This window comes from Chanos chanos, chromosome 3 (genome assembly GCF_902362185.1).
Source record: "Chanos chanos chromosome 3, fChaCha1.1, whole genome shotgun sequence".
In the NCBI taxonomy this organism is placed as follows: domain Eukaryota; kingdom Metazoa; phylum Chordata; class Actinopteri; order Gonorynchiformes; family Chanidae; genus Chanos; species Chanos chanos.
Window position 1 is genome coordinate 20,882,501 of NC_044497.1, and position 19,897 is coordinate 20,902,397.

The window sequence follows — 19,897 nt, forward strand, 5'->3', positions numbered from 1 at the left end:
AATAGTTCAGGGGAAGGATTCTACAAGAACAGCCTGGATAGTTCAGGGGAAGGATTCTACAAGAACAGTCTGAATAGTTCAGGGGAAGGATTCTACAAGTTGTTGGAAATATTTCCCAGAGATAGAGGCCAATTCTGCTTCGTTGGTGTTATGCAGTGGCCGCGGACAGCAATACATTCATGTGGCCAACAACACGTTCCATCTCAATCCAAAGATGGGGCTGAAGTCTGGGGACTGCACAAGCCATTCAAGGAAAGTGAACTCACCCTCATGTTCCTGGAATCAATCTGAAACAATATGTGATGTGACAAAGGCGCATTTGTGATCTGGTGCATTATTCTGCTGGAAAGTTCCATGTGACAAAGGGTAAACTAAAGCCATGAAGGAATGTAACTGGTCAGCTACAATGTTCAGATATCCTGCAGCATTCAAATGTTAATCAGAGTGAAGCATCTGAACACATCTGGAAAACAGTCCCCACACCATTACTCTGCTGCCACCAGCCTGTGCCATTAACACCTGGCAGAATGGAACCTGAATTCAGCAGAACAGGCGATGATTTTCAACTCATGAAGTGGCGAGTGTTGTGGAGCACATACCCACTAAAGCTGCTGCTTCTCATTTTTAGCTGACAGGAGTAGTAGCCCCTGCAGCTACCTGCTGCTGGAGCCCACCCATCACAAACACTGACAAACACTGACAAGCTGTGCGCTCTCAGTTGCTGTTCAGTGCGTCACTGTTTTACTACACTATTATTTTTCTGTTTGTGACTTGCCTCCTAACTCACACAATTCATCCAATTTTCCTCCAAATCTCTCATCAGCAGCTCGATTTGACTGCCGGACTGTCGTTGACTGGACGTCTTTTGCCTGTCTGGTCCCAACAGTCCTATCAGTGCTTGCTTGTTTTGCCTAATGTCCGCTCAAACAGTAACTTGATCCCACAATACCTGCTCTGGCCACATGACTCAGTCTATGTAGAAATGATATATTTTTATAAACAGAATGCTGTATCTGAAAAACTGGTCAATGAATGCATGTTGTTCCTCCATGAAATTTAAAACCATGACGCAATAAAATTGTGGGAAAAAAATGGACATAGACCTCCCGTAAGGTCTTGTTTATTCATCATTGTGGTGTTTGATCTTTAAGAGTAAGATAGAGCAGTCATTTTTGTAATCATTATTATAATGGCCTCTGCTTTGTTTTTAAAGAAATCCTTAAGGGAGGTGTGAAAATTACCCATAACCCCTGGCTGTGTAACGTGGAGAGCATCCAGTGGCTGGACATCGTGAGTAAGGAGTTCAGTGAAATGGTGACTATCTCAGCTGGCACGGACCCTCAATGTGAGTAGACATTTATACATTTAACCCTGCATTATGAATTATCCATACATCCTATGTTTCCTGAAAGTAGGATGGATAACCTCTAACATGTTCAGTGTTTGGTGTGACTCAAATAACTTGCTCAGTCTCTAGGTATGTCTCAGATTTGCGTGTATTATCGTCATTCTGATCATCATTATTAATGTTCCTTTGTGTTTCCTGGCAGGTAAGAAATGTGACTCTGCATGTTTGAATGGATCCTGCTGGACGGCTGCACCAGAGGACTGCCAGACCTGTAAATACTCTGCCTGCTTTTTAACATTCACTAAAAGTCTCAGGTGAATACATGTGAATTTTTCCGCTGATTACACCTTGCCCTGTGTTTCTGTAGTGACAAAGTTGACCTGTGCAGAGCAGTGCTCACGCAGGTGCAAAGGCCCAAAGCCGATAGACTGCTGCAATGAGCACTGTGCCGCGGGCTGCACAGGACCCCGTCCTACAGACTGTCTCGTGAGTAACACACACACACCCACACACACACGCACACAAAGTGGAAAACATTTTCAGTCATTCAGGGATTGGATCAAATAGCTGTAGTTTTAAAGCAGTTTCTCTCATTAAACAAACTGTAGTGTTAACTGGCTGTTATAACCCTCTGATAAATGAGGTAAAACATACACTCCACAATCCCCTTTAAAACAACAGCATAATTCCTGTCCTGTAAATAATAAAGAGAGGTTTATACCTGACCTTTCAGAAGAGGGAGAGAGTGAAACCTCTATTAAATAATCAACACATAGAATGGACTGACCATTCTGTTCTGTCCGACAGCTGTCCTCTGTTTGTTGATGAAGCTTAGTGACCTGTTTCATTGTTCAGAAAAAAATAAATAAGTAATGAATAAGATAAATGGAGGAGATGAATCACATGAGGAATATATCTCAACACGCCAAGACTGTACACTGGGAAAAAAAATCTACAAAACAGTAAATTTTGATTTTTTTTTATTAGTAGATATCATAATTAAGCTAATTTCTTTCACAGTTAGCTCAGGCCCCCTTAGGCCTGCTGATGAAAACTGAAATAGACCAAATCAGTTACAAGGATAACATTTGGAATGGTAAGGAAGGTGACTTATGGAGAAAGTCCGTTTTCTGAATGCTCTGCGTGTTGTGGTTTAAAATATATCTCTGTCACTGAGATGCTGTCTGGGCGATAGTTCAGCATATTTAGCCACATACAAATTTTCAGCCCTAAAGTCCAAGTAAAACAACACAGAGTGTGTAATACTGCATTTATTATTAGAGTGATTGTCAATACTGATGATAGCACTTGACAAAATAATAGAGATTTTTCTCTTACATGGGTCTGAAAACACAGCCATCACCATAGGCTGATAGGTTGTGACCTGTGCATGTATACGTATGTGTGTGTGTGTGTTTGTGTGTGGGTGTGGGTGCGTATTTAGCCTAGACAGAAAACATTTTGGAAAATGCTTTGATATAGAACTCATTGCAGCTTGAAGGGACATTACTCTTAATAAGATAATCATTCGATTGACTTTGACTGGGTAAGTTGCCTGGGTGTTAGTTTGTCTTTCCTGTTCAGGCCTGCAGGGACTTCCAGGATGAGGGAACGTGTAAAGACGCATGTCCTCGCCTTATGCTCTATGATCCCAACACTCACCAGCTCGTCGCTAATCCTAACGGAAAATACAACTTTGGGGCTACTTGTGTGAAGTCATGTCCTCGTAAGTTGACTTTTTTTAGCAAGTTGGTTAGGGTGAGATTAGGTTTAGACTTGGATTAAACTGAATTCTCTGTTGAAATTCTCTATTTAAAATGTTCAGGACTAGGTCTTGACTAAGATCAGGCCTTCAAGATCCAGAAATGGACCTGGTTTAATCATAATTAATCTAATTATAATGAAATTGCCTGCCATCTTTATATCTGTATTTACATGCCAGCTGGAGCATCCCATGCTCTTAACCACAGTGCATTGGTTAATGATTTTATGTTTCTGACTGAAAATAGCTCATTTCTCTGCCATCATCATCATTGTCTTTTCTGTCACACAGTGAGAAAACTGTGCTGCAGTTAGGGTGTAATAAAAAGTAGCCAAAACAACAGACATAAAAAAAATCATAACATTAACAATAAGAATAATAAAGTACTTCTGTGTTTGTTTCATAGCTGTATTAAAGTATCATCAGGCCTTCTTGTGAAGCATCGGTGAAGAAATGGCCTTTGTCTGTCCTGTTTTTACAGATAACTACGTGGTCACTGATCATGGGGCTTGTGTTCGAACCTGCGGTGGCAACACTCACGAAGTTGAGGAGAACGGAATTAGGAGGTGCAAGAAGTGTGAAGGACTCTGTCCGAAAGGTCATGATGAGTTCCCATCTCTTCGGGGTTCATAAACTGAATAGTATCTAACAGTGAAGACTTCTAAATAGAATTTTACCATCAGAAAGAGTATTGAGTAAAAAATAAAACTGCAGAGTCTGACTGATTCTACTTGGTTCCAAGGAGAATATGTCACTAACACTTTAAATCTGTTGTCTGCTTAATTTATTCATAAAACAATAGAACACACAAAGACAAATAAAATAGTATTTGTGTCAATTTCCAGTTCCCTTTTCTAGAGTGATCATCCCTGTACCAAACAAGAAAAAATTTGGTCATAAAAAAGAACAGGATAACATGGCCATGGAAATCATAGAACTGTATTCATATCAACGTAAATGTATTCACCCAGGAACTGCCTTAATCCTGTGGGTTTGTGTGAATGTTCTAGAGTATTTGTACTAAAGCTCAGCGTAGTGGTAAATTTCAGATGAAAATTTAGTCCAAGAAAGCCACTCTTAGAGTTTGGTCTCCCTAATAACTCCACACCATTAGGTCCACATCACTGAGTTCAGCCAAAGCCATGTTACTCACACACTCACCGATACACAGGAATATCACTGACAAGGCTTTACTGGACGTTTCCTTGATCTGTACATATTCTTTGTCCATACATGTCTGCGCCCCCTTCCACAAGCTGGAGACAACGAATAAGCTTGCTATAAAGGCATATAAAGAGATCAGCAGAAAAATGACAACAATAATCTTTGTAAAACATAATAATATGTACCATTATCACAAACATTCAAAATCTGGAGCACAAAATAATAGGCCTACATTAATAATCATTTATTCTGTGTTCTAAATTGGTTCCTACACTTAGTGTGGGTGTTTATATAATGTGATCTAATTCATTGTGTCTCATGATGTCCCTGTTTATCAGCAGTTACATGGAAAATCATTGCTTTTGTTTTCATGTTTTTAACACAGTTTGTAATGGACTTGGTGTGGGCCAGCTCACAGGCGTGATTGCAATTAACGCTACTAACATTGACTCCTTCGAAAACTGCACTAAAATAAACGGCCATGTATCTATAATTCAGACGTCCTTGCTTGGGTGAGAATTACATTCACTTCAGTTTTCTCATACTCATACATGTATCACACAAAGTAAACATCACGCAAATGTCATATATAATCTTATTGTGTATGCAAACTCAAACAATCGAAGTGAAGACATACAAATTCAAACTATTTGGCTGAAGAATCATGTTCTGTGCTCACTAATCCAGAGACAAATTCACAAAAACACCAAAGATGGACCCCTACAAACTGGACAACTTCAAGTCAGTCAAAGAAATAACCGGTAAGATGTAAGATCAATATATAGATACTTTGATATAATTACTAATGTAATTAGTATAGTTACTAACTTTTGACAAAATGACCCATAAAAAAAGCATATTTGATGAATATTTTTGAAAAAGGAATTGTGTCTAACAAGTGCCACTTAAGGTATACGACATTCAATAAATCAAACCTTTAAACTGACTCATATTTTACTTATGATAATTTAAAGTCAATGCATAAATGTGTGGTCATACAGTGTCATGTCCCTGTCTCACAGGATTTCTGTTGATCCAAGCTTGGCCAGAACACCTCAACTCCCTGAGTCCATTCCAAAACCTGGAGATCATTCGCGGGAGAACCAAACAACAGTTAGTGTCTAGCTCCAGGAACCCTCTCTGTGTATACATGGAGAGCTTCAATACATCCACATATGTCTGAGTTTGGTTATCATGTCTGTTTCATATGATTATGAATAGGACCAAAAGTATCACATACACTAAGACCAAAAGTATTCAAGTATTGACTTTTATTAAATATTTCCTCAGTAGTTTTCATTGGATATTAATTGGATATTAATTTCATATCAGATGGACATGTAAGTGCGCATGCAGCACATACACACCACAATCTCAGGGCCTGTTTACACCTTGCATTAAGATCCGATTTTGGTGATCCGATCACAAGTGGACAGCTCTAAAGTACCGGTGTAAACGCATCCAATGCGCATTGAGGTCGCATCGAGATCCGATCACTCAGACCACATTGGCCCTGTTTACACCTTGCATTAAGATCCAGTTTTGGTGATCCGATCACATTCAAGACACGGATTCTAAAGCCAGGTGTAAACGGATGTACTTAGAGCTGTCCACTTGTGATCAGATCACCAAAATCGGATCTTAATGCAAGGTGTAAACAGGGCCTCAAATGAAATACAGAGACAGTCCAGTCTAGACCTTCAGACAATTTGAGTCAATCCTGAGCCTTTGTATAAAACTATTTTCTCTCCAATCAGAGGTTCCGTCAGTTTCGCTGCCCTAAACATTCCCCACCTGGAGTATCTGGGCCTTCGCTCCTTAAAAGAGATCAGTGATGGAGACGTGGTCATTAAAAACAATAGAAGACTCTGCTACACTGATGGGGATTATTGGAAGAGGCTGTTCCGACTGAAAAGGCAGCGAATCCTTATGAATAACAATGCAGCCCTCAGCAGCTGTGGTAAGGATCTTTACAGCTCGAGGCTGTGACCGACAGTGTTCGACTGATTAGTCCCAGCTGTTATTTCACTTGTTCAAACACACCTTCTTTATCCATTTTTTTTTTTTTTACAATTTCCTAAAACTGCCATGTGTGATTTTACATAGTCAGACAGTGAATTGGAAATAGACAGTAAATTTTGCTGGTTTTGAGGGATAGGGCAGAATTTTTTTTGACAGTTGGTAAGCTTAAAAAGTGTCTATCGATCATAACCGTCAAAAACTTAAAAGGGGGGAACTCACACTGGTGGGCCCAAAGATTGCTGATTGGCTGAAATCTTACCTTAACACCAACGAAAGGTGCTGGTCATTGTTCCCCCCAGAATGGCAAAATTAAGAGTGAAACAATTGAGCATTAAGGTTTGTTAGACTGCACCTTCTATGAGTCAGTCCAGTTTAGTTGGCGATGCTGTTAATTCTGAAGAATGCAGCGAAGGATCCAGTGAATGATGTGAAGGATCCAGTGAATGCAGTGAATGATGCTCAGTGTGTTCTGTGCAGAGCTGCATAACAGTACCTGTGATGAGATGTGTTCAGGAGACGGCTGCTGGGGCCCTGGTCCCACCATGTGTTACTCATGTCAGCACGTCAGTCGCAAGGGCCGCTGTGTAGCCGCATGCAACCTGCTGTTTGGGTGAGCTTAACCTGATACACTCCAGTCTTTTTAACAGGGAAGGCAAAGATGATTCTTCAGCAAAATGTCCCCAAAGTTAATGAAGAGGGCTTTAGAAAAAATGACAAGCTTCTCTTTGTGACTGAGTATATTTGGAAAATTGGTTTAGGAGATCATATCTGAGTTTGTACACATTGTTACTGTGGAAACGGCATAAGCCCCGAGTTATTTGCTGTTCTCTCAAGCAGTGACCTTAATACACGTGCACTGACTAACATGCATCAGTGCATCAGTGATTTATGTGAGTGTATGCAGATTTCCTAACATTATGACTGTGGTATCGTTGGTGGTTTGTTTTTGCAGATTTCCCCAGGAATACATTCGGAATCAGACATGTATGGAATGTGACCATGAATGCAAGTTCCTGAATGGAACCCAAAGCTGCCATGGACCAGTAAGCCTTCCCTCTATCAGGATTGCTCATCTGTGGAACAGGGACTGAATTATACCCTCCTCAGTCTTCACTGATGTTAAACTCTCTTAAACACTAAACACAGACACGACCTGAAATCATGTTAATTGTAGGTTGTTATTGAGAAGGAGACAGAGACTTGTCTGATATATTTCCCAGTGTGTCCAACACTGGATGGTGTTCACCGTGGGTGTCCAGTCAGAGACAGAGTTGACGCAAATGTTCAAACAATGAATTTATTAACACACACACACACACACACATATACGCTCATCTTCCCATAGTCCCCCTGTGTGTTTTTATGTTTCGCGTGCCCTGTTGGAAGGAGGCACATGCCTTAGCTGTAGCGTTGAGTAACAGTATACTGAGCACAGTGTGTCTGCATCCTCACACACTGCTCAGCTCAGACCCCGGGCATGCTGGGGGAGGCCTGTAGGGGCTTCTCCTCTAGGGGCTGCAGTGGTAAGCTCTGGCCCTTAATTACTGTGGTTGCCAGGTTTGAGGGGTGTGGTGCCAGACTGTTGTGTGAGGGTGTGGGTGTTGGGAGGGGTTGTGTGATGCTCTTGTGCGCCCTTTTCTGCATTTTTGTTGAATCTCTGTGTTAAATAACATCATTCTCTAGGTTTGTGTTTACAAGATTGATTTATTTTGGTTTCTTATGCTCAAGCAATTGAGCAAAATGTTCAGACTGTATCAGCCCTATCAGATTCTGAAATATTAAACCCCAAATATCTATCTGTCATCAGTCTTGACTGATGTACGTCCAGTGAGAAAAAAGGTCATAAAGGTCCAGGTATTACTTTCTCAACCAATCACAGCCTATCTGCATCTACCTCCTCATCCAATCAGTGAGTCCCAAAGTAAAGCAAACCTATGGGGAAAATGGTCTGAAATGGTGCTCCTATCTGTTCAGTGGGCCTTTAACTGCATTATTACCTACATTCAACCCCAGGGCCCTGATAAATGCACAGAGTGTACCCACTACAAAGATGGTCCGCATTGTGTCCGCTGGTGCCCTCAAGGTGTGCAGGGAGAGAATAACAGAATCATCTGGAAATATGCAGATAAGAACGGGGAGTGCCAGCCGTGCCATGCCAACTGTACCCAAGGGTAAGGCACCTCCATTATCCATACCACAGCTCAAACCCTGACTCAAACACACATGCTTCTGATGAAGAACTACTGCATGTACCATCATGCCTGTAATGCTGATTACAGTAAAAGATCCTTATTTCCAAGAAAGGAAGAGTCTCACACTTCAGCTTTGGGAAGTGCTTTAAAAACAATTGTGGAGGACTTTTTACTAATTCTGTTGCCTGCTTTATTACTGAAAGTATTCATGACCTTGCTCTAATTCTGTTTGACATTTCACTTTGGTTGAGTTTGGGACCTGAAACCTTGAGACCACTGAGGGCTGGAAGATCATTCACTCTTAGCAAGTCTACTTTGATGAATTAGATGTCATACCCATGACCCGACATGTTATTGTGTGACCTGCCTCTGACCAATAAGCAGCAGTGGTTGAAATATGGTGTCTTTCTCCCAAGGTGCACTGGATCAGGACTAGAGGGCTGTGAGCCTAAAAGGTGAGATAGCTAAACACAGCTTTGAATCAAATGGTGCACATACCTGTAAGGATTCAAGAATTTGCTCTGTTTTAACACAAAAAAATCCTACCAAAAGATAATAAATAAAAAAGTGAATAATCCATCCATTTTCTTTCATTATTAATGTTATTCTTGGAGTAACATAATATTTTTTGTCAAATCCATTTACTGCAGGACTGTTTAATGTTTAAGAAAATCCTAGTGTTTGTGACCGACAAGCAGAGGCCTTTTGTCAAATAACGGCTAAGCCCAGTGACTTTAGCTATGTTCAGTGACTGGAGTTTTCTCCCATGCTGTTTAGATGCCTTTACATTGTTTATACTTGCTATTTAGAGGTAGACAGTGTGTTAATGCAAAGTGTGAGTGTAAAATATAGTGACTGATAAGTCCATGCCTCGGGAACCCCAGAACTCACAGCCCCATGATGGCAGCAGGTGTGGTTGGAGGCCTGGGGCTGGCGGTCATCCTCTTTTTTGTCATTTTATTGCTGCTACGTCGACGCCACATCCGGAGGAAGAGGACGCTGCGAAGACTGCTGCAGGAGAGAGAGGTCAGGTCTGGCACAGAGGGTTTAGACCAGCCAGCATGCACAGACTCAGGAAGAGTTCAGAGTTAGATCAGCCAACATGCTCAGACTCAGGAAGAGTTCAGAGTTAGATCAGCCAACATGCTCAGACTCAGGAAGAGTTCAGAGTTAGATCAGCCAACATGCTTAGACTGAGGAAGAGTTCAGAGTTAGATCAGCCAACATGTTTAGACTGAGGAAGAGTTCAGGGTCAGATCAGCCAACAGGTTCAAATTGTTCTTCTTCTGAAGGACATATAGATTGATCGTCATAAGCACTATAGCCATCAATGTCACAGCTGTGATGTGCATGACCAGGGACACTTAGACATGTAAGTGACATGCTCGTTAAATTATCTCCATATTCATGGGGATAATTTTTACTTTCCTCGTACAGTGTTTATAAAATTATGCACTGATCTATGATGGTGTTAAACCTGTACGAAGTGCTGTATAAACAGTGACTTTGTATGTATATTAATGACTAACTAGCCAACAAAAGCTTTTTTTCTGATGCCTCTGTTTGAATCACTAGAGTCAATTGTTTTTTTCTGGGATTTGTTGCTTTGTTGTTTGTTTCTAATTTTTATTGTTTCTGTTTGTAATTTTTTTGTTGATTTCTATTTTTTGTTGTTACATGAGATGCCTTCTGTGTTATTAAATGATCTACAGTTAGTGGAACCTTTGACTCCAAGTGGAGAGGCACCAAATCAGGCTTTACTACGCATCCTTAAGGAAACAGAATTTAAGAAAATCAAAGTCTTGGGGTCTGGAGCCTTTGGCACAGTCTTTAAGGTATGTATCCCAGTTAGTGACTCAGTAATGAATATACTGTACTGCCAAAAGGACCTTGTGAGTGTAATTCTGTGTGGGAGGGGAGACCTTTTCTATTCCTGAACATCAGTGTGTGATGCAGTTTAAAGTGTGAAGCTCTTTTAGCCCATATAAACCTCTTTGCCATCAGCACTGTTCAAGTTAATTTGTTAACACTCAGACTAATCTAATAAATCAGTCTCTCTGAGAATGTGGTCTCTCTGAGCGGAAAGGCACTCAACCCCCATTCTCTCCACAGGGTTTATGGATTCCTGAGGGAGAGGACGTGAAGATCCCTGTTGCAATTAAAGTGCTGAGAGAGGTTACTTCCCCTAAAGCTAACAAAGAGATTCTGGATGTGCGTAAATACCTGGTTTGAATATTTTTGTGTTGATTTTGTGGCTACTGCCACTTAAACTCCAAATTAATCAGTGGAAAAAATTTTACATTTTTATCTGGTCTGAATTCTTTTGCGTGTCCTTGCTGTTAGCTGGTATTTTAAGTGTTGCCAACTACATGGTACCAACACTACGGCAATCATGCTAACTAATCCTCAAATTAATCTAATGCTCAAAAACCTGGCCATTTACTGCAGCTTGTGTGAGTGTAAATTTGATATAAAGATGAGATGAGATATAAAAGTAATAGCATGACCAAACACTGGCTAACAGAGGCTGTGGTCAACACTATCACTGTAATGCAGACATTTATTCCTCTACTTGTGCTTTGAATGCTAGAATTCAGTGGGATGCACTGCAGTGACAGGTTTATCATCATTAGCTCCAGTGTGATACAGCTTCACATAAGCACATAGTATGTGTTCTTTCTGGCATTTTCTTAAGTGCTTTGAACCGCTGTCTACTACAGTCTACTATTACCATTAGAATTATGAGTTTGGAGTTTGCTAGCTTCACTCTCATTACTGTGTGTAACAGGAAGCATATGTTATGGCCAGTGTGGACCATCCTCATGTCTGTCGCCTGTTGGGGATCTGTCTGACTTCCAGTATCCAGCTCATCACCCAGATCATGCCCTATGGCTGCCTGCTTGACTATGTCAGAGAAAACAAAGACAATATTGGCTCCCAAAGCCTGCTCAACTGGTGTGTTCAGATTGCCAAGGTGAGCTTTGTGACTGGGGGCTACCTCTTAACACACTAGCATGTTTAGACTTTTCATCATTCAGGTGAAGTTATTGTTCATAAAGATAATTATTGTTCTATTGAGAGTCACGAGATTTTGATGACAGAGGGAAAAGTGGTTTGGCATGGAGTAGAGACAAAGCCGTTATGAGTAGAAAGCTCATGCTAATGCTAACAGCAGACTTGACAGATATTAATACAGGCGTGTTTCTGCTCTCAGTGTAAGCCTAAGCACTGCACTCACACGCTCCGAACACAAGCACTGTGTATTGTTATATAACCTATTCTTGTTCTGTTGTCTTCTCCATGTGTGATTCAAACACTCTTACTGTGATTCTGAAATCAGCCAGGAAGCTGGGTTCAATAATCTGCTTATGGAAAAATTCTTAACCTTTATAATCATGCTGCTGATAATGAAAATAATCAATCCCCCCCCCAGGCAGAACTTTATATTTCAGTTTTGTTTGTCTTGTTCCCAGGTGAGGGGATCATACGCCTGTAAGATTTTACTGTAATTTATTCAGCTTGCCCAATAGCCTCAGGCTCTTTTGTGTTGGTAAAATACCCCACCCCGCACACACACATCCCTAGTGCTCACACTCCTCACCTCATCACAGGATGAAACGTACTCGCCTCAGGCCATTAGCACACAGAGAAGGGGTGGACCAGCACTGGATCATGAGCATAAGCCTTAATTAAAGGGTATCCTGGAATACTTGGCTAAGCTCCTTCATCCACCCTCGTTCCTCCTTGAAGGCAATTAAAATCTCAGTTGTTAGTAGAGTGAATATTTTGACTCATTTCATCTTTATCATAATGTCAGCTGATTCCTCACCAGATTATTTATACAAATTGAGAGATCTCTGAATATCTTTATGACAGAAAAAGCCCCTTCTTCTCTCTAGTTTAACTGCTGTTTAATTGTGTCATACCTTGAACGTCTGTGACCATTTAATTTAAATTAGAAGCACAGGAGTAGAGGTCAGTAACACTTTTGGCCTTGGCTCACTGGGGACCATCTGACATTCATTTAGATGTACAATCCATTTATCCCATCCTGTTTACACGGCTGTCTCATTTTCAGCAGGACAAACAAAAAAAACTTTCACACTGAGACCTCTCTATGCTCTGTGTAAAGGCTAATGAACATTAATCCAGAAAAAAATCACCTCTTGCAGTTTGGGCAGTTACAGGTAGTTGTTTTTTTCCTGGTCATGAGCAGGACTGTCTGCCAGATCAGTGAGACTGTTTCAGACATGCCTTGGAAATGGGAACTCAAGCATGCAGAAAGGAGATCACAATAACCTAATGGCTGAAGGCCCTACATTCTATATAATGCTAAGAATAGGGTGGCTGACTGGTTATGGACAAGAGATCCTAACTTCTGTTGTTATCAGGTACTAAGCCTGCAGTTGTATCCATACAGACAACGGAGCAGCACACAGAGAATGTAGCATGATGGGAAATTTCTGTGTTGACATGTACAATACTGCTGTGTCTCACAGGGCATGACGGGAAATTTCTGTGTTGATGTGTTTAACACTGCTGTGTCTCACAGGGCATGATGGGAAATTTCTGTATTGACATGTATAACACTGCTGTGTCTCACAGGGCATGATGGGAAATTTCTGTATTGACATGTATAACACTGCTATGTCTCATAGGGCATGAACTATTTAGAGGAGCGTCACCTCGTGCACCGTGACTTGGCTGCGCGGAACGTTCTGGTGAAGACACCCAACCACGTGAAGATTGCTGACTTTGGCTTGGCCAAACTTCTCAGCGCAGATGAAAAGGAGTACCACGCAGATGGCGGAAAGGTCAGGCAAGGGTCACACTAAAACTTTTGCAAAAACAAACAAAACTCATTCTCTAGAGAGGTCTCTGACACAGGACATGTAGTGAGGGACCAGGGACAGTTTGGATAAGTAAGATGCAGCGGGGTTTATAAATGCTATAGTTTTAGAATAGTCCCTAAAAATATTGAACGTGCACCCTAAACTCACCAAAGTCCTACCAAAATACTGCAATAATCACATGTCACAACGTTGTCTCAGGTAATGTAGTCTCTTTCATCATCTCTTCTTTCCTCTCTCAGGTGCCGATCAAGTGGATGGCCCTGGAGTCTATCATTCAGCAGACTTACACCCATCAGAGTGACGTGTGGAGCTATGGTGAGTCACGGTCACTATCCAGCAGCAGGTCCATGTGTAGTGCTTTTTGGGGGAACAGTTGCAATGCAATAAACGGGAGTAAGGGGACGAAAGAGAGTGTTAAGAACGAGGCACCCTTCTCTCCTCCCCAGGTGTGACCGTGTGGGAGCTGATGACGTTTGGATCCAAACCATACGATGGAATCCCTGCCAGTGAGATAGCTGATGTTCTGGAGAAAGGAGAGCGCTTACCTCAGCCATCCATCTGCACAATAGATGTTTATATGATCATGGTTAAATGTGAGTCTGCCTTTTGCCTAGTGACTAACATGATGGACAAAATGGATTGAGTGGGATTGTTGGTCAGTGTACTAATGTAATGTGACTCTAATGTAAATCTAGAGGAATTGCTGCACGGTCTGCAGGAGTGGCCACTGACATGAATTCATTTTTCATTTTCTCATGTTGCCCAGGCTGGATGATCGATGCAGACAGCAGGCCACGCTTCCGTGAGCTCATCTCTGAGTTCTCTAAGATGGCCCGTGATCCATCTCGTTATCTAGTCATTCAGGTAAAGCACAGAGTAATACTGATGCCAAAAGTTTTCAGAGGGGCTCAGACAAGCTTAGCACATGTCTGCAGCACCATTTCTTCATGAGTGAATGGACCAAATGCTAACATGATTCCTGAAAAACAAGGCTCCTTGACTGGGGGCCAAATTCAGTCCTACTTAATCACTGCGTTCCAACATCTGCCATTGTCAAAATGAATTCTAACAGTGCTTATGTTGTCCCTCACACGCACCTCCTCATCATGTCCTTGACTCACATACAAACCCACCTCCTGCCCATGTCCTCCTCTCTCATATACAAACCCACCTCCTCCCTCTGTCCTCCAATCTCATACACAGACCCTCCTATGTGCTCCACCCTTTCCACTCTCATATAGTGATTTGATGACATTGGAATAAAGGACCGGGCTCTGTTTGCAGTGGTCTGTGAGCTTTGTTCTGATTGGACAATGTGCTCTGTGTCTAGGGAGATGAGCAGATGTACGTTCCCAGTCCCACAGACCCCAAGTTCTATCGCACTCTCATTACTACAGATGACCTGGAGGATGTAGTGGATGCAGAGGAATATTTACTGCCTGACAAAAACCTCTTCAGTGCCACAAACACGCCGCACTATCACAACTCCATAGTGAGTACACATGGCTAAATGAAAACCACAGGCTGGGAATCTCTAAAGCAGTAAACACAGGTCCCTGAGAAAACACAGCCAAGGGTCTACTTGTGCTGTACTGCGCATTAGTGATTGTGCTGTTCCTCTTTGTTACAGTGATTCACAGTCATTGTCTCCACACCACTGTGGCTGCAGTTATGCGATATTTGTTCATTTAAGTAGCGTATTCAACTTGATGTTCAAATTTTATATCAATGTTCAGCCCTACATACTCTCAGCCGCCAAATAGCAGACCAACACTTTACCAACACATGTGGCTTAAATTGTAACTACAACACTTAATTTCAACAATCTCATTAATCGTCAATGACAATTCTTAGACACAAGAAATGTTTCATTTCTTATTAGTATTCATTTTGAAAAATTATCTGACACCTTCAACATCAGCATCATCAATAAATATGCCTGGCATATTTTCACATTGTCCTTGTAAGTGCCTTTAACTCAATTCAAAGAAACTAAATGCTTTTTAAATGATTTAGTACAGCTATTCTGAACACAATATATCATTGCTTGAGTAAAATATCTCCTAATTATGCTATTTAAACAGATATACAGAAACCTCCTTGCCCAGAGTTTTATTGTAATGTTTATTATACTGTATATACTTTTATACACTTATATGCTCCAGCCCCTGACCGGACAGACCTGACGTCGGCTGACCCAGCCTTGGCTATACAGTTGATTTCTCTTGATGGAAGCTCTAAAGTTTATCACATCAACAAACAGTTTTAAGATGTCCTGTAAAATGAATTGTGGGTAATTAACAGGCATGCACTGTGTGTGTGTGTGTGTGTGTGTGTGTGTTTAATCTGTTCAGAGTGAGCACCCACTCAGAGGGAACAGTCTACTCCTGCGTTACATCACAGACCCCACAAACAGTTTTTTCGATAAAGACCATCTGCCAGGTAAGATCTCTGACAACTTCATTAGTTTTATCTTAACCTGGCCTTAAAAACAAACTTTTGTTTCACTGCATTTTAACTTTCTGCAAAAGGCTTGATTCCCTATGATGGTGAGTATGACTTGATCTCCACCTGCTGCAGTGAGATGGGAACATCAGTGGTCGACGGGCAGTTTTCCATCATTCATTCCTAGACTGGATACTGGATATATAGTCTCCCTACAAAGTAATGACATATTTTTAACTCTCTGTTTACAAATCATGTTTTAACCAGAGTACGTAAACCAAAACATGACCACTCTGTGTGACATCATGAACCCAAACTACGAGGACTCTGGCCTGGGGGACGCTGATGACATGTATGTGGACACCACTAACAGAAGGCAGGAGGGACCAGAGTACCTGAACACAGCAAACAGTACCTTACCACACTCATACTGTGCCAGCCTAGACAACCCTGACTACCAGCAGGACTTCCCATCAGCAGGAACCCACGACAGTGTCTTCCTTCCGGCGGCAGAAAACCTGGAGTACCTTGGGTTGAGTTCACCAGTCCAGGCCCCGGTACGTTAAAAAAAAAAGTCCAATTTACTTGCAAGAACAGGAGGAGTACGAGGTGCTTTGGAGGACTAAAGTTGAAGAGCTTCTAGAATTTTATATTCCAGAATTTTAAGGACACATCCACTATGCTGTGAGCTGAGGCCCATATTGTTTTTGGCCAAGTTGATCACTGGATTATCAAGCCTTGGACTTGACCTTGTGCTCCAGACACCTGTCAACAAACGGACAGCATGTGGTGACCAGTGCTCTGAGACACCATCAAGCAGATTCACTTTACGTATTCCTGGCATGAAGTGACAGTGGGACCAGGGTTGGTTTCTTATGTTTTTCTATGTAATGTGAATGATGTAGATGGAGAATGTTAACAATACAATGACTGACTGACCTTGTCCCCTTTGGGGATCTTTTTTGATGTTGTGTAGCATGTTTATATATCACAGGAATGAGCAACAGTGACCACCCCACACCTCTGTTTCCTTAATAATATAAATTATTCAAATCTCCACCACTTCCATGGATGGTTTTTAATAATGCACTGGGTGGGGGAGGGGGGGGGGGTAAGAAAAGCCATGCATAATTTAGGAGTAACAATAGGAAAAGGAAAGATTGAAGTTTGGTTGCATTTTAATGTAAAGTGCACTTCACCTTCTATTTAAAAATCACTTGACTGAGGAAATCTAGGCCGACCATTCAGCAGTTTTCATGCAGTCTCTTATTTAGTCTGTCACAAAATTTATAACTCCACCAACTCACTCAAAACACTCATTACAAGCTTTAGAGCTGATGTTTCTGATGTGACATGAAAGCTGACAGCCTATTTTATGAAAAACTGAACAAAATTTAATATTCTCTGTGAAAGCCTTCTTTTGTCATTCCAGTAGTTTTCTTGTGTAGATTACTGTGGTGCACTGAAGCAAATCAAAGTACTGTACTATAAAATGCAAAGAATGATGGAGCACTCTGCTCCCTGATGTGCTGTGTAATTATTTATCTAATCAGGAGTACAGGCTTAGTCATTTCTGTGCTTAGTTTCATGAGTTTACATGTGATTATTTCTGTGATCTCATTTGTGGTTTCTGAATACGTTGTTGTAGTGAGTGGATTAAGATCATTTAAATATTTAAGCTACATGTTGCATCTTAAACACAGTTCTCATTTCTCTGTCACGTGTAAAAAGTGATCCATTTGTGAAAGAAAACTGCATTTTGTCAAAAACCTTTTGCCTAATTAGGAGAGTAGGACAGCTTCAGGAGTTAGTGTTGAGTATGTAGCTACTGTCACGTAGGAAAACGGAAGTGCTATGTTCCTGGGAAGATGAGAAAGTGTTCATTAGTAGTTCAGTGAGGTCACAGCCATTGGCTGTTCTGACCTGTACAAGGCAGTGAGAGGGATTTGTGTGTGAGTGTAACCACAGATCCAGTGTAAGTGATATAGTCACCAGAGGGCTAAAACAAAGTGGTTTGTACAGAAACTAATAAATAAAATAATAAAAAAAGAATTGTGGTCTAGTTGTGAGTAGTTTTAGGATCTCAGGATTTTGATGTTATTATTACCTTTTTTAATGTTTTTATTTAAGCCTTGCTGTATCACTTTGTGGACTTGTTACTTGACATTATTGTAATGTTGTTTAATTGCCATTACTGCAGTATTAAAACAGCTGTTTTGTTTTTGAATATGTTTTAAAATTTTTAGCCTGTAATTTGAGGTCACCTGAAAAACAATAAAATACTGCTTCTACCATTACATGGTGTTAAATCCCAATAAATTTGTTATGACTGAATTTTTACATTAAGTTACCTAAGTGGATATATTGATTGAAGATTATAAATTCCCCTTCAAATGTACAGTCGTCTGTCCTATAAAGCACCCCCAACAGGGAGCTGTGTTAGGGGACTGGACAGAGGGAGCTGCGTTAGAGCTGAATTAGGGGATTAGATAGAGTGGCTGTGTTAGAGCTGTGTTAGAGCCTCCCTCAAAGAGAAACATTTTCTTAATGTACGATACCTCTGTGTGTAAACTCACACACCAATGCTTTTAAAGCAGTGTTTCCCCATTCAGATCACCAGCCAATCATCATGTCCTTCATTAGTAGAGTGAGCTGTGTTAGAAGACTGTGTTAGGGGATTAGACAGAGGGAGCTGTGTTAGGGGACTGGACAGAGGGAGTTGTGTTAGGGGATTAGATAGAGTGGCTGTGTTAGAGCTGTGTTAGGGGATTGGACAGAGGGAGCTGTGTTAGGGGATTGGACAGAGGGAGCTATGTTAGAGCTGTGTTAGAGGATTGGACAGAGGACCCTGTGTTAGAGCTGAGTTAGGGGATTAGACAGAGTGGCTGTGTTAGGGGACTGGACAGAGGACGCTGTGTTAGAGCTGAGTTAAGGGATTAGATAGAGTGGCTGTGTTAGAGCTGTGTTAGGGGACTGGACAGAGGACGCTGTGTTAGAGCTGAGTTAGGGGATTAGACTCTGTGGCTGTGTTAGAGCTGAGTTAGGGGATTAGACAGAGTGGCTGTGTTAGAGCTGAGTTAGGGGATTAGACAGAGTGGCTGTGCTAGAGCTGTGTTAGGGGACTGGACAGAGGACGCTGTGTTAGAGCTGAGTTAGGGGATTAGACAGAGTGGCTGTGCTAGAGCTGTGTTAGGGGACTGGACAGAGGACGCTGTGTTAGAGCTGAGTTAGGGGATTAGATAGAGTGGCTGTGTTAGAGCTGTGTTAGGGGACTGGACAGAGGACGCTGTGTTAGAGCTGAGTTAGGGGATTAGATAGAGTGGCTGTGTTAGAGCTGTGTTAGGGGACTGGACAGAGGACGCTGTGTTAGAGCTGAGTTAGGGGATTAGACAGAGTGGCTGTGTTAGAGCTGAGTTAGGGGATTAGACAGAGTGGCTGTGTTAGAGCTGAGTTAGGGGATTAGACAGAGTGGCTGTGTTAGAGCTGAGTTAGGGGATTAGACAGAGTGGCTGTGCTAGAGCTGTGTTAGGGGACTGGACAGAGGACGCTGTGTTAGAGCTGAGTTAGGGGATTAGACAGAGTGGCTATGTTAGAGCTGAGTTAGGGGATTAGACAGAGTGGCTGTGTTAGAGCTGAGTTAGGGGATTAGATAGAGTGGCTGTGTTAGAGCTGTGTTAGGGGACTGGACAGAGGACGCTGTGTTAGAGCTGAGTTAGGGGATTAGACAGAGTGGCTGTGTTAGAGCTGAGTTAGGGGATTAGATAGAGTGGCTGTGTTAGAGCTGAGTTAGGGGATTAGACAGAGTGGCTGTGTTAGAGCTGAGTTAGGGGATTAGATAGAGTGGCTGTGTTAGAGCTGTGTTAGGGGATTAGATAGAGTGGCTGTGCTAGAGCTGAGTTAGGGGATTAGACAGAGTGGCTGTGTTAGAGCTGAGTTAGGGGATTAGATAGAGTGGCTGTGTTAGAGCTGAGTTAGGGGATTAGACAGAGTGGCTGTGTTAGAGCTGAGTTAGGGGATTAGATAGAGTGGCTGTGTTAGAGCTGAGTTAGGGGATTAGATAGAGTGGCTGTGTTAGAGCTGAGTTAGGGGATTAGATAGAGTGGCTGTGTTA

The 19,897-nt window shown here is 41.7% G+C and overlaps 1 protein-coding gene across 1 annotated transcript in view; it reads left to right on the top strand.

Annotated features, from left to right (window-relative positions):
• The window catches only part of LOC115806665 (epidermal growth factor receptor), a 33,731-nt gene extending 17,293 nt beyond the window's left edge, over nt 1-16,438 (top strand). Inside the window, exons 4-27 of the mRNA XM_030767522.1 lie at nt 1,214-1,345; nt 1,551-1,619; nt 1,716-1,834; nt 2,933-3,074; nt 3,592-3,708; nt 4,660-4,786; nt 4,962-5,035; nt 5,297-5,387; nt 6,032-6,234; nt 6,774-6,906; nt 7,249-7,339; nt 8,310-8,467; nt 8,905-8,943; nt 9,373-9,514; nt 10,201-10,323; nt 10,601-10,699; nt 11,277-11,462; nt 13,147-13,302; nt 13,581-13,656; nt 13,788-13,934; nt 14,108-14,205; nt 14,672-14,846; nt 15,715-15,783; nt 16,054-16,438. Coding sequence (XP_030623382.1) covers nt 1,214-1,345; nt 1,551-1,619; nt 1,716-1,834; nt 2,933-3,074; nt 3,592-3,708; nt 4,660-4,786; nt 4,962-5,035; nt 5,297-5,387; nt 6,032-6,234; nt 6,774-6,906; nt 7,249-7,339; nt 8,310-8,467; nt 8,905-8,943; nt 9,373-9,514; nt 10,201-10,323; nt 10,601-10,699; nt 11,277-11,462; nt 13,147-13,302; nt 13,581-13,656; nt 13,788-13,934; nt 14,108-14,205; nt 14,672-14,846; nt 15,715-15,783; nt 16,054-16,352 — 3,065 coding nt within the window. The 3' untranslated portion in view covers nt 16,353-16,438. The remainder of the gene's footprint in view (nt 1-1,213; nt 1,346-1,550; nt 1,620-1,715; nt 1,835-2,932; nt 3,075-3,591; nt 3,709-4,659; nt 4,787-4,961; nt 5,036-5,296; nt 5,388-6,031; nt 6,235-6,773; nt 6,907-7,248; nt 7,340-8,309; nt 8,468-8,904; nt 8,944-9,372; nt 9,515-10,200; nt 10,324-10,600; nt 10,700-11,276; nt 11,463-13,146; nt 13,303-13,580; nt 13,657-13,787; nt 13,935-14,107; nt 14,206-14,671; nt 14,847-15,714; nt 15,784-16,053) is intronic.
• Nucleotides 16,439-19,897: the final 3,459 nt, after the last annotated feature.